A 13,357-nucleotide genomic window follows, 5' to 3' on the forward strand; every position below is an offset into this window, starting at 1 on the left:
TTTATGAGTAATTATCCAAATTAGTCCCTGAAGTTTTTAACATCAAACACTTTAGTCCCTTAGGTTTCAAAATACACAAAATAGTTCTTAAAGTTTATCTCCATTAAACAATATAGTCTCTCTCTAATTTTATCCGTTTAACTGAAACAACTATTTGGAATTTTTAAAATTTTTCAGGGGTGGTTTTGAGAGTTTTTAAACTCTTCAGGGACTGCTACTTCACTCTTAGGATCAAATTGGAGGTAGACTACATTGTCCACTCGAAATAAATGTTAGAAATTATTGTGTATTTTAAAATCTGAAAGATTAAAATGTCCTATTTTAAAATCTGTAGAGACTGAAGTTGGGTAATTACACAAGAGGGCAAAAGTGAATATCTGTCGAAATTAATCTCGCGACAAGAGATGCAGGTTTACAACTGGTAAAATTAACATCCAAGAGATATTAGACATCATCATCATCATTTTAACATATCTGTTGACACTTGAGATATTGACAGATTTGCTATTTTCATTTACAACAGTTATAGGATACATCACATGAGACAGAATTAAATTAACAGAACATCTCTGCTGCCATAGAGACTGACCACAGGACAACGAACATTTAAAGTACATATTTACAAGAATAGCGGCTAGTAAAGATTTATGATTTCTAAAGATTTACCTGCTTTTGAGGAAGAATGCACGGGTTAGTTGCAGCGATATTTCTCGTTGCAACTGCAGAAGCCAATTGATTAGTCAAAAGTGCTTCTCAGACCTTAATATCCTCCAACTTGTATTAGGACCTTCGCCTACGTCATTCTGCACATTCATCCATCCCATGGCAGTTGCAATTTCATCAAGTTCATTAATAACATGTACTGTGTCACGTATATATACATGCCCACCTGGTCTTAGCATCCGATCCATCTCTAGCATGATGGTTGACATATTACACTTTTTCCTGAGACAAATAAATCATTTACCCAACAGCTGTATGGAAGATGACTCTGGACCTTTTAAGCAACATAAATAAGGAAAGAATTGCACCTACCTGTTCTTTTCAATAGAAAAGAGACCCGATGCATGCAGCAAATCATATGTTCGTGGGTATGTATCAAACGGCTCACACCTGCCATCAGGGAAAAATCTTTCAACCATTTGGACAGACCATTAGCATTCATGATTTATTTATTTATTTTGGTTTCTTTTTTGGGGGGGGGGGGGGGGGGGGAGAGAGAGACAACAAATAGAATTAAAACCCCAAAATGCTCATCAAATAATACTTTCACCATCAAATAAATATATAGAGTCCACATTCCCTGGGTACACAAGACACGGCATTATTGATAGACCCAGAAGCTAGCAGAACTTTAGGACTTTATTGATGCACAGGGATTGCAAATTGCACTCCCTGGAAGGTTCTTACACAGATGGAACTATCAACTCAGAGAGTTTCTTTCCAATTCTAACAATTGACAAAAAAAGAAAGCATAAAACCCAACCAATTACAATACACTATTTATAGGTAGTTAGAAGTAGAGCTAACCAACTAACAGCCAGCTAAAATTGCTAACCATCAACTAATAGGATAGAGTACCTCTTGTAAAATAGCCCAAACCTGTTACGTGGCGCCACTCTATCAGTTATTGACTTGAATTTCAGACAAGGAACTGCAACAAATGTGTGATGCATGTGAATTCCTTGATGAAAACTGTAACTCCAAAACTATGGTATTTGTTACTATGGTGAAACATCACACCAGACTCTTCCAGTCAGACTGCACTAGCAAGTTACTAATGGGGAAAGTCATTGATAATGATGGTTGCCATCCAAGGAACTTTGATTTCTACCAAGGTGCACATGCTAGAATGATAGTAGACAATTGCAGTAGTTATCTTCTTCCCTAATGGGATAGCACAAGAGGAAAAGGATGTTGAGTATTCAGCTCCTTGGGGGTACTTTGTGAGGGAAGGCCAACCCCTATCCTTCATGGAAAGATCTCCCTGATTTTGAAAGCACTTGGAAATTGGCTGACAATATTTGGACTGTATTTTCCCTTTTTCACCTTGAGTTCAAGGTGAACCTTCAAGAGGTAGTGAGGTATTGTTACACACATCAGCAGCAAGGAAGATCGTGGGAAAAATGGGAAAATTACTCGTTTCCAATATACATATATGAGGAGAGGTAAGAAAAAAATAATGGAAAGAGGTCTAGGGAGTAGGGGGAACCGAGTTTTAGGGAGTTTGTTAGACATGACAGGAGGATATAAATAGAGAAGGGAGGAGCAATTGGGAGGTCAGGAAAAGAGTAGAGTCATAATTAAGGGAGAGAATTGGCCTCTCGAATGCTAAATATCATTTATGTTATTTCTTATACGCTCATACAAACTTACATAATGCAATCCTTCGTTGATCTGGGAACTATCACACTTATACTCCCCTATTTGTAATTCAACATTCTTCTATATTTAGGGAGTTAGTACATATAACATTTTCGTATATTTATCACCACTGAATCAAAAGGATCTCCTCAATGCGGGAAAGAAAACAATAATGAAGGAATTAGCAACAGAAGAGCTCCTGAGCACTGTAGGAGCTCAAGTGCTCAGACTCTTCCTTGTAATTGAATGCAAATGTTGTGCACACGTCCTCTACCTGCCAGAATGCATCCCAAATTCCCTCACTAGGCCTAGATGGTCCAGCTGTGTTTGCTCCAACATTCTGATTTCTAACAAGACTCAAACTGCCCCTGAATTTCTTTCTTTTGTACACTTTTAGCCCACTGGGCAGTTTATCTTAGCCAGACAATAACAATATTGAAATTTTAGATGTCTATCCGAGAGCTTGTTCATGTTCATTAGAACTTGAAAAGTAGATATTAAAACTTGACTCACATTCTTCCAAAAGAAAGTTTATATACTTTGTGAGAATGACTACGTCATTAAGTGTATATGAAAGGAGATACATTATTCTGACTGAATGTATTGTTAAAGAAATAACCATCTGTATTTATAATAACGTTTAAATCCTAAGCATAATCAAGGAAGGAAATAAATATGAAATGGTAGGAAATATCAAAACTAATCTAAGGGATTATATATGATATTCTTCGATATTCTCAGATATTTATTTGATATCTTCTTTATTTCTAAGTTCTAGCACAACATAATATTTTATATAAAATATAAAGAAAAAGAAACGGTTTCAAAAGAAGTAAGAAATTCGCATACCAATCATGCATAACTCCAATTAGTCCACGGTCATATAAAATAGGCAAAGTATTGAATCCGTTCACAGGAACAACATTGATAACCCAACAGTCAATCTGGAGATCATGCAATGCTGCAGCAAACCTGCAAATATATCAAAATAAAAGTTAGAAAATTATTCATACAAAACCTAAAAACACATACATAAAAACAAAAGATGGAAAAAACATAGATAAATAAAACGACAGCAAGATATAATATGCTTTCACACCCTCCAAATCCTGCTCTCATATCCATTACATTTCTTAGATTGTACTCCTTCCATAGAAAAACACGGACATAACTATCAATTATTTCATTCCAATACTTTGATTCGGCATGAAAAAGTTCTTTTCTGGATAAAGACGCATCGTGTTTGATGCTTTGAAGTCTGTCTGGTGGTTGATGAAGTCTAGCAGGCCACTTAGAAACATTTGCTCCGTATCCATTACTAGGTAACTGAGTGATGCATGCCTTCAGACCAACATACCTGCAAAATGCTTCAAGGTATAACATTTGCTTACTCAATATAATTCTAATCATGAAAAGTTTGTCAAGTTGATTACTAAATAACTTTCACTTTTATGTAATTTTGTGCGACCTTTAAAAGTTGGTTGTTGATTCTTCAAGGAGGTTCTAGCCCTTTATACATAGATTCCTTCAAGGCAGTTTCATTTTACATGCATATGTGAAATGGAGGAATTACATAAAATACTAATTGATAAGAAAAGCTATTATATATGCATTTTTAACGTGTAGAGCTAAGATAGAAACAATTTCTATCTTGGAATTGTCCGCAACTTCTCTCTCTTTTTTCTTCTCTGTTTTGAAATGGTAATCAGTGCTTAACAGGTGTGATTCTTATTAGGCAAATTTATGAATCATGAAGATTACATTTGAAGGATAACTCAAGTAAAGTTAATTTAAACATCTGGCAATTACCAAACATCATCTGGATCATCATTGGATTCACACAAAGGAGGATGAACAGCATTGTCACGGCTATGGTAGCAGCTATTGTTCATAGGTTTCTGCCATATAGCAATGTATCCCTCCTTCTTTACAAGTTTCCAACATATGGAACTTGCCAGGTCCTCAATTTCTGTTGAGCCATAATAAAAAGGTCATGGTAGAAGAAAGGAGGTAGAAAAAAGGTAGACCATAACAATTCATTCAATCTACCAAAAGATGTCAACCAACATTTAGAAAAATGCCTTTCTGTGTTTGGGATCCTAGGGCTTGCTAAGATGGGTATAAATTCGCTGTTTTCGTTTTATATTTCTTTCCTTACGTTGAACATTTCATACTTAATGTTTTACACATAACACCACATTTTCTTTGCCATGAAAACACTCTAATCTATTCATGTGCAAGCATGGATCCAATCAATAACAATCAGTTAAATCCGGCAAGAATTCAACAACCAAAAGAATTTACAATAAAAGGATTAATCATAACATTATCATTCATAAATAAAAATAAAATGTACCATGTAAGTTCTTCACTTTACTGGTTTCAAGCACGCCTAACTTTAAACAAAAGCATTATTTTATTCATCAACCATTCATATCATCATTCATAAGAGAGCTCATATCACAGTTTAATCATCATCATGCAAACAATCTTTAATTTCCAACTAAGCAAAGTGCTAGGGTGTTGATGACCTAGTGCTTTTATTGGTTTCACTATTTTTTGCTTTCTAATAAGATTAAGCTTTGTTTGAAGCAATATCTCTCAAATCTCTATGCAACACAATTCAACACAAAACAACTAAATCACAAGAGTTCCATTCCTAGTGGAGGAACATGTGCAAGCACAGTAGCAAAACATCACCATATTTCTCAAAGTAATCTTTCTCACGCTTTCCAAACTTGAATATACCAGCAACAAGACAGCAAGAACAGCAAACTTAGATAACAACACCTTGTCCAGTAACTATGCAAATTCACTAAAATTCATATAGAAGTGAATTGGGCCTAAATTTTGGTGGGGATGTTCCTTAAGTAGAGTAAATTCTAGTTGTAAATTTTATTTCTGGAAGAGGGTGTTTTGGTCTTTTATCAGGTTTTTGAAGCATAAGATCCAATGTGGATCTAGTAGGGCCTAGTAGTGCCATTTTCGGTAGTGACTCAGCTTATATACTGAGTGATTCACTTCATCCGAAAAGTGTATTATGCATAATGAAATGCAAATTTGTTTTTATCACATGGTCTTAAGAAGGGGAAGCACACCTAATGACCTTGAATTTTGAATAGTCTAGTTTCTTGTGAAACAAGCATTCAAAAGGAGAGGGAGGCAGTCTATTGATTGCGTGAGTCGCAGTTTGTTACTGCCTCATCCCAAAAGATAGAGGCGTTGAGGCATGTGCTACTAGTGTACAGGCAGTCTCAATGAGATGCATGCACTATCTTTCCACTACATCACTTTGATCAGTCTCTGATTGACGCCTTGCTGCTGAAATTTTGACTCCAAATTCCCCACCCCAATCTGATTGTACAGCTTTAACCTTGTCGCAAGCTAAAGTACAGCCGCAGCCTCAACTTGCAATAAAGCAAGGAAGGCATCAGATTTGGTTTTCAAAAAAAAAGAAATGGTGTGTGCATCTATAAATGCTATAGAATATTTATTCCATTAGTAGAGACCATGGGGATGGACCCAAAAGATCAAATCAATTATCAGGGATTCTTGTCAAGACAACATGCAGAACAAGTATCAGACATTTTTATTTATGAATGGAACCTTACACGTTTTTAATACATCACAAACTACATTTTGAGAAGCATGCATCAGCCTATGGTGCCAAAGACTAAAATTATTCGATTGTACAGTAGAGTGAAACATATGAGGATTCTCTGCTTTTGAAAACCTAGAAAAGTGAATGATAGAAACAAGTTGTTTGTTCCTTTTAAGCTAGTTTAGCAGGTTTAGGAGCAGTAGGGCTAGGCCTAGCTGCTGCCTACAAATACTAGGGATTACTTAGTTTTTAGTCAGTTAGAAAAAAATATGTTCAGTTTGTTAGTTCAGGAGAGGGAAATCCTCTCCAGAGTTGGTTAGTTCCAACAGTATACTTCACTAAGGGGATTGTAATTCACAATCCCTAGTTCATCAATAAAATTCCTAATTCTACTAGATCTCAGTTCCTATCAGTGAGATTGAGAAAATTGCTGGTGTTGTATCTGAAATTCGAGGACCTATACAACCATCCCTTCAAACTTTGTGGTTTAGCCCATGAAATTTCACCCAGCAGTCATAAGGCCAAAATTCAGAATAGCAATGATTGCACAAAGCAAATTTGCTAACACATAAGAGACTTTTAGTGATTTGTGGAACATGAAGTACATTATTTATTTTCAGTAGACATTATTTATTTATTGGAATTGCCAATGTGAGAGTACACAGACCTTGTCCATTGCCAACATGGAGGTCATTTCCACGATATGGTGAGGCTTCCATTAGATTTGAATTATTCTGGAGTGATGTGAGTCGTGGCTCCAGAATCTGGGAACCAAGCCGAATTGACAACTGATTCAGGTGTAGCTACAATGACCAAATAGTGTTGACCAATATTTGAAGGTATAGGAACCCAGCAGGAGCATGTCTAGTGTGGGATGGAGAGTGATTTTGAAGAATGTGGATGATGCACATGCATGATTGAGATGTAATGTAGTGTTTCAAGTGTGGGAAGATTAAAATTGTAATTAGCATTATGAAGCATAGTGAATATTTAACTAGCATATGGTGGAGTTGGAGGAAGAAAAGGTTGGAAATCCCAATCTATCCTATGCCAGTAGTTAAAGCTGGAATGACCCAACTTCTTGCAAAGCCGACAACTAGTTGAGTTTCTATTGGAGCGGCCACTACATTCCTAGCCACCACGTCCAACAAACTGCCCAACGGCAGTCTCCGCATCCACCTCTGAAGTTGGTGAAGGATTGAGACGTAATGTACGCCAAAAGGGATGGAGCAGAGAAGTGCCTCGGATTGAGTTCAGCTTGAGAATTGGCCGTCATGAGGTGTGCCTCTATCTGAGGCACCTAGAAAGGTCCAGATTTCATGTTTATGGAGGTAACAAATGCATCATACTCACTTCCAAGACCAGCTAGGATAACAATAATGTTTTCTTGTTTTGAAACCGAACATCTGATGGAAGCTTAGCTCACGAGGTGTTCAAATTTAGATTAGGTACTCATTAAGCGGTTTCGATGTCTTCGAAACGGTGCCCAGCTCACCTTGAGTTGTTGGACAGGCATCGTTGTCTACAACACGAAGTGGAGGTCAAGTTTCTCCTATGCCTACCAACTCACAATCAACTAGTGTGAACACCAATTCAATCATGGTCAACGTCAGGTGAGGAACATCTGATCCTTTATTGGGAAGATTGAAGGATGGAGAAGTTTGAAGGAAATGTGGGTATATGTGCATGTGATGAACATGGAGGAGAAAACACGCAGTTCCTTCCCTTGCTCGGAAGAACGAAGCACAGCTTCCTTAGTTTGGTTCTATAAAGCACCGACACTTCGTTGAGTTGCGGTGTCTGCGTATCGGACACATTTCGGACACGACACTCATTGACACTCGTCTAACACGCGTGTCTGCCGTGTCCAACTGTGTTTTAATAAAAAATAAAAAATTCTTCTTCGTACATACTTGGACACACCTAAATACCATCACGTGTCTGTGTGTCCAGCCTTATTCTTAAGGTATATTGTTGAAATGAGTTTATAAATAATATATATTATAATTTATTAAAACAAAAAATATTTTAGATACTTTTATATAATTAAAAAAAGATACTAAAAACAGTTAAAAAATTATTTTATATTTTAACAGCAATAAAATATCAAAAATTCATTGTAATTTATCTAGAAAATACTTTATATTCTATATATATGCCGTGTCCCCGTGTCTTGTAAGATTTTAAAATCCGTGTATCCGTGTGTCCCGTGTCGTGTCGTGTCCCGTGTCTGTGTCAGTGTCCGTGCATCATAAGTTTGGTTGATTAACTTTTCACATTAATTGTTCAATCTTACACAGATGAAATGAAAGAGTTAGGTCAAAATATTTATCCTTATAACTTAAGGTAATTAATGTCAGTGAATAACTCATTACCGACTCACTCCAAGGGTAATGGTTAGTAGTTAACAAACAATGCTATGTTTTTCCTTTCCTGATTTAAATTCTAATATTATTTTTATACAATTTTGACTCATTAGAATGACCTCAGTTTTACAAGTTTCTGGACTTTAACTGAACTCAACTAGAACAATTTTCTACTCAGATTTGGGTTGTTACAAGTGATGTTAACTAAACAAAGGTAGAAAAACTGAAAAAGTAGATATTTGACTAATTATATTTTTAACTATTTTGGCAAAAATCACAGACATTGAGTTACCTTTCCATTGTTCTTGAAGGATCTCTTCATGTTTGAAAACAGGTTGTGCTGCCCAGACGAAGTAGCCACCTGCCCTTAGAAGCCTATCGACCTCAAGAAGCAAAATTCCATCTCCATTATAACAACAGAAATTATGAAATTAGTGCAAATATGTATAGCCATTAAAGCATAAGTGTTAATTTTTTCTTTCAATTTATTTGGTGTGAAAATTATGTAAAAATATAGTGTAAGTTTGAAACTAAGGAATGTTGTCATCCTTAAGCACAAGTCAACACCTAGTCATGTTAGACATTCAACTACAATTCACTGTTAGATGCTTAATATAGGGTGTAAAATGGTTTAAAACAAAAAGAACAATAGAGTACCATCACAGGTAAAGTTCACTTTACATCTTGAACAATGGATCAGGTCAAAAGCCTGGGTAGGGAACAACATGCGGTGAGTAGCAAAAACTGCTACCATGGCAGGCACACCGCGCTCTAGGGCAAACTGAATCTGATTTTCATGAATATCTTTAGTTGCTATTGAAAGAGTGGTCACATTACGTTGCATCAAAAATGCACCAAAACTTGCCACCCCACAGCCAATGTCTAAAGCAACTCTAGTGTTGTAACCAAATGCAATATCAGGAACCATCTGTACATTCAATTTCAGCAGTGCCTTAATGTCTTAAGACATAAATTTACCAGACTAGCTAAACTTGAATTAACAAACTAACCGCTGAAATTTGATCCAGATATTTGTCAGCACCATGTATAAATTGTAGTCCATCGCTAGGAAACACAAATTTATCCTTCTTTACTGATATCAAATTCTGGCCAGCTTTATATTCAACAAGACGCATATGGGGTATATTATCAAACCAAACCTGTCACTGAATACAAGTTAACAAATATTTCTCACAAGTCACAATACACACTAATTAAAAAGTGTCATTTCACAAGCAAGTTAAAGTTACAACTCAGCTATAGATGACTAGAAATTTAGATTCTGCAGCTGGAGTCGGAAGACTGAAGAGAAGACTAAACAGTGAAGATAAACGGATTTATCGCAATGATAAAGAAAAAATCCTGGATTGTTTTCATTGAAGATGACCAAAAAATTGTTTGTCGCAAAAACGATAACACCGCCTTCATCTCCAAAAACAGAAATAACATCACAAAAATCTGTTTACTCACAACATTTATCAAACAAGTGCAGAGGCGAAGCAACAAAGCGCCATTGTAACGAATGAAAATTTACATAGTCCGGAACCCGGAAAGTACCTCATCTCTACTCCTGGGCCAAAGGATGGGCCTTCGGTACCCTTTTGGCCTAGGCACCAAGCAATTCAACCCCTTCCCTTCGGCCGTGCAGTGCCGCTCGTTCTTCTCCCCTTTCTCGCTCGAACTCATCTTCGCAATAGCACTCGTGCGGTCCAAACACGGCACATAATTCACCATTCGCTGATCGCACACCTTGTAGCTCTCCACTGACAACCTTGCACGGGCCCCGCCGCCAACACGCTCACGTTCGCTCGCCCCTCGCAAATAGCTGGAGTTCCCAAAATCCTCTGGCAAGCGCAAATCCGAAGAGTCGCCGACGGTGAAATTGTCTGTCATTATGCCGTCTTCGTCCAGCAGACCCGTCGTCTCCACCACTGGGGAGGGCGACGGAGGAGTAAGGATGATGTTCGGTGGTGGTGGTGGAGAAGGAGAGGGAACCACGACAGCAGAAGATGAGGCATTGACGGAGACAGCGGCATCGGAGGAGAAAGGGAGGAAAAAGTAGGTGGTGGAGTAACGGGTGAAGAGGATGAGGAGGGCGAGGGAGAAGAGTGCAAGGGCCGTGACTTTAACAAATGAAGAGGTTTTGGGAATGTCTATGGACCATGAGGTGCCCAAGAATTTCATCGTCCCCGATGAACGTTCGCGTGTTAGCGCGGTGGGGGAGTTCGTGTGCTGGGACAATGATGTTGGAGATTGGAAAAGAACAAAATGACAGAGGGTGAGAGAGAGAGAGATATTTTTAGAGGGGTGGTGGGACACACGAATAATGTGAACACCTTAAGGAAGAGTGATACTTCAAGTTTTCAACTGAGGAGCAGCTCAACGAAACATGACCATAGGAACCTTGTCTTCGAGTCTTGTGCGTTTGCCCGTTGACTTATGAAATCTGAGCTTGTTTAGTCTAAGGTTCTTCTCAAGTCATTCAGCTCACTTATCGGAAGTATTTGACTTTGTTATTAAACTTTCTACGTAAAGGTTTGTATGAGCAACCAGGTCTCTAAACAATTTTATGCACCCTTCGGTTTTACCAAATTTTTTTCACAATACCCGTTTCGATTCGTGATAGTTTTTCGAAAGATTACGATAGACTAACTTATTTATCAACGATATCTTTCTAAAATATACTTATATAATTCTTTAATTATTAATATATTTTTTATTTATATTTTATAAATAAAATAATTTAAAGAACACTAATATCTATAAGTGAAGCTTTGTAAATGGCTTAAAAAAGGATTGAATCTATGACCTCTTTTTTAAATTTTTTGCTATTGCTTTTGACTCGACTAGGAAGTTAGTTGTTGTTTGGTGTGTCAAGATAAAATTTTAAAAGATAATTTTATTTTGTCTCTTCACGATGTGATCAGGAACAAAGCAACTTTTTAATTTTGGATCTGAGTCATTCATCAATACTTTGGCTTTAAGTTTTGTTCTTGGCCCTTGATTTGTAGTAGAGTTTCATAACCTCCATTTTTTTCAAGTTTTCGTTTGGTGTATGAAGGAGTAAAGCATCTTCAACAAGCAACAATGAAGTACAAAAAATTATTTAAGCCTTAACATTTGACTGTCTTCTTCTTCTTTTCCTTTTGTTTCTTGATTTTGGTAATCCACTTTTTCTTCTTGATTTGAATTCTTTTAACATCTTAGAAAAGTTGATTAATTGAATTGATTTTAAAAACCAATTCTCACAACTCTTAAGTTTTGAAACTAGACTTGATAAGTGACATTGAATCAACGAAGGGAGATTCTTATGAATTATGTGGTTTATGAATCAGTGAACGTGCTTAACTCTTTTTTTAAGTAATTGACTAAGGAATTAGCGATTAATTAGGTTAAAGAGAAATTGAATTACCAGGGGCTTGAGATTTAATTACTAATAATTTGCCATGGAAATATCTTTGCATAATCATGATGAAAAGTGAAAATTATTGATTCGAACGTCTCAACATCTCTAAAAGCTTAACTCTTTTAATCATATTACTTTTCAATACTCATTGTTTGCTTTTGTTACATTGTTGTTTATGTTCAAGCTTTTCGAAAAACCTAACTTTGATTGTTTGACTAGATTAATCGGTTAACTATTACTTGCTTAATATGTTAATCCTCATGGGATTGACACTCAATCACCTTGTGTTTATTACTTAGTACGACCTGGTGCACTTGCTGGTAGTATTGTCTGCATCAAATTTTTGACACCATTGCTGGAGATTAATCGTGGTTAACAAACTACCAACCAATTAATTACCTAGATTAGACCTTTTTAGCTTTTATTCATTTACTATTTTTGTTTTACTTTTTCCCCTAAGAATTTCCTTCGTCATTGTGAAGGGAGTTCCAATTTAATTTTCATGTTGTTTTTGTATCTATGCAGAACAACAGGGATAAAGAGCATCTTCACTACAATCCTGAGATAGAAAGAACTCTTTGGTGACAAAGAAAATAAGCTAGAGATTAAAGAGTTGAAGAAGTCATTGAAGAAGTAGTTAAAAAAGAATCTGAACAAAACATGGCTAAGAATGCAAACAACAATGCTAATACTCCTCCACCTAGGATGACCCTTGGATCTTTCAGTACCCCCAATCCAGGGATTTGTGGAAGTAGCATTGTTACACCTACTGTCAATGCCAATAATTTTGAACTGAAGCCTCAACTTGTCACATTGGTTCAATAAAATTGTCAATTTAGCAGGAGCCCCGCAGGAAGATCCTAATTTGTTTATCTCTAACTTCCTCCAAATCTGTGACACTATCAAGACAAATGGCATCCCACCTGAGTTTTATCGACTATTGCATTTCCTTTTTGCTATGAGCGATCGGGCTAAGCAGTGGCTAAACAATTAGTGCAAAGAAAGCAAAGCCATGTGGGAGGACTTAGTCACTAAGTTCTTAAATAAGTTATTCCCACCTCAGAGGTTGACTAAGCTTAGAACAGACATTTAGACCTTCAGACAGGACGAAGGAGAGTCCCTCTATGAAGCTTGGGAGAGAAACAAAGAGATGTTTAGGAAGTGCCCTCTGGGCATGTTTGCCGACTGGGTCCAACTCCAGATATTCTATAATGGGATCACCCATGCCTCACAAGTTTCATTAGATAACTTGACTGGAGGATCTTTGCATATGAAAAAAATCACTGATGAAGCACTGGAGTTGATTGAAAATGGTAGCCAACAATCAATACATCTATTCCAATGAAAGATCAATGAGGAAATGAGTCATGGAATTAGATGCTTTGGATACCATTTTGGCTTAGAACAAAGTCTTGTCCCAACAAATCAATGCAATTACTGAACATCTAGGAGGAATGCAAGTTTTAGTAGTGAGTTCTTGATGAGCGGATAATTTATACGCTTTTTGGCACTATTTTTAGTATGTTTTTAGTACATTTTAGTTAGTTTTTATTATATTTTTCTTAGTTTTTATTTAAAATTCACTTTTCTGGACTTTACTATGAGTTTGTGTGTTTTTCT

The 13,357-nt window shown here is 36.6% G+C and overlaps 1 protein-coding gene and 1 non-coding gene across 6 annotated transcripts; both read right to left on the bottom strand.

Annotated features, from left to right (window-relative positions):
• Window positions 1-460: 460 nt before the first annotated feature.
• Window positions 461-10,887, bottom strand: LOC112705748 (probable methyltransferase PMT10). Of its 5 annotated transcripts, XM_025756685.3 has the most exons (10): window positions 9,889-10,870; window positions 9,342-9,491; window positions 8,989-9,259; window positions 8,624-8,734; window positions 4,174-4,333; window positions 3,464-3,721; window positions 3,214-3,336; window positions 1,036-1,113; window positions 890-945; window positions 461-803 (listed from the first exon to the last, which is right to left on the bottom strand). In XM_025756685.3, exons 1-10 carry the CDS (start codon window positions 10,513-10,515, stop codon window positions 799-801), a joined length of 1,839 nt encoding a protein of 612 aa, XP_025612470.1. In that variant the 5' UTR covers window positions 10,516-10,870; the 3' UTR covers window positions 461-798. The 5 variants fall into 5 exon arrangements, with proteins under 5 accessions (XP_025612470.1, XP_025612467.1, XP_025612469.1 ...); XM_025756682.3 differs by having other exon boundaries at window positions 461-945; window positions 9,889-10,887; XM_025756684.3 differs by having other exon boundaries at window positions 461-945; window positions 3,560-3,721.
• Window positions 10,888-12,809: 1,922 nt separating this feature from the next.
• Window positions 12,810-12,913, bottom strand: LOC112708524 (small nucleolar RNA R71). The gene has a single exon (XR_003156378.1). It is a non-coding gene; the product is annotated as a small nucleolar RNA R71 (small nucleolar RNA).
• Between the last annotated feature and the right edge of the window lie 444 nt (window positions 12,914-13,357).

Source organism: Arachis hypogaea, chromosome 8, assembly GCF_003086295.3.
Source record: "Arachis hypogaea cultivar Tifrunner chromosome 8, arahy.Tifrunner.gnm2.J5K5, whole genome shotgun sequence".
In the NCBI taxonomy this organism is placed as follows: domain Eukaryota; kingdom Viridiplantae; phylum Streptophyta; class Magnoliopsida; order Fabales; family Fabaceae; genus Arachis; species Arachis hypogaea.

Excerpts from the sequence above, each read along its gene's own strand:
- LOC112705748 (XM_025756682.3), bottom strand. The coding sequence starts at position 10,515 with ATGAAATTCTTGGGCACCTCATGGTCCATAGACATTCCCAAAACCTCT. Across the intron at positions 9,492-9,888 it reads GGCCCAGGAGTAGAGATGAG|GTTTGGTTTGATAATATACC; the intron begins GTACTTTCCGGG and ends ATTCAGTGACAG. Across the intron at positions 9,260-9,341 it reads ATCTGGATCAAATTTCAGCG|ATGGTTCCTGATATTGCATT; the intron begins GTTAGTTTGTTA and ends TTGAATGTACAG.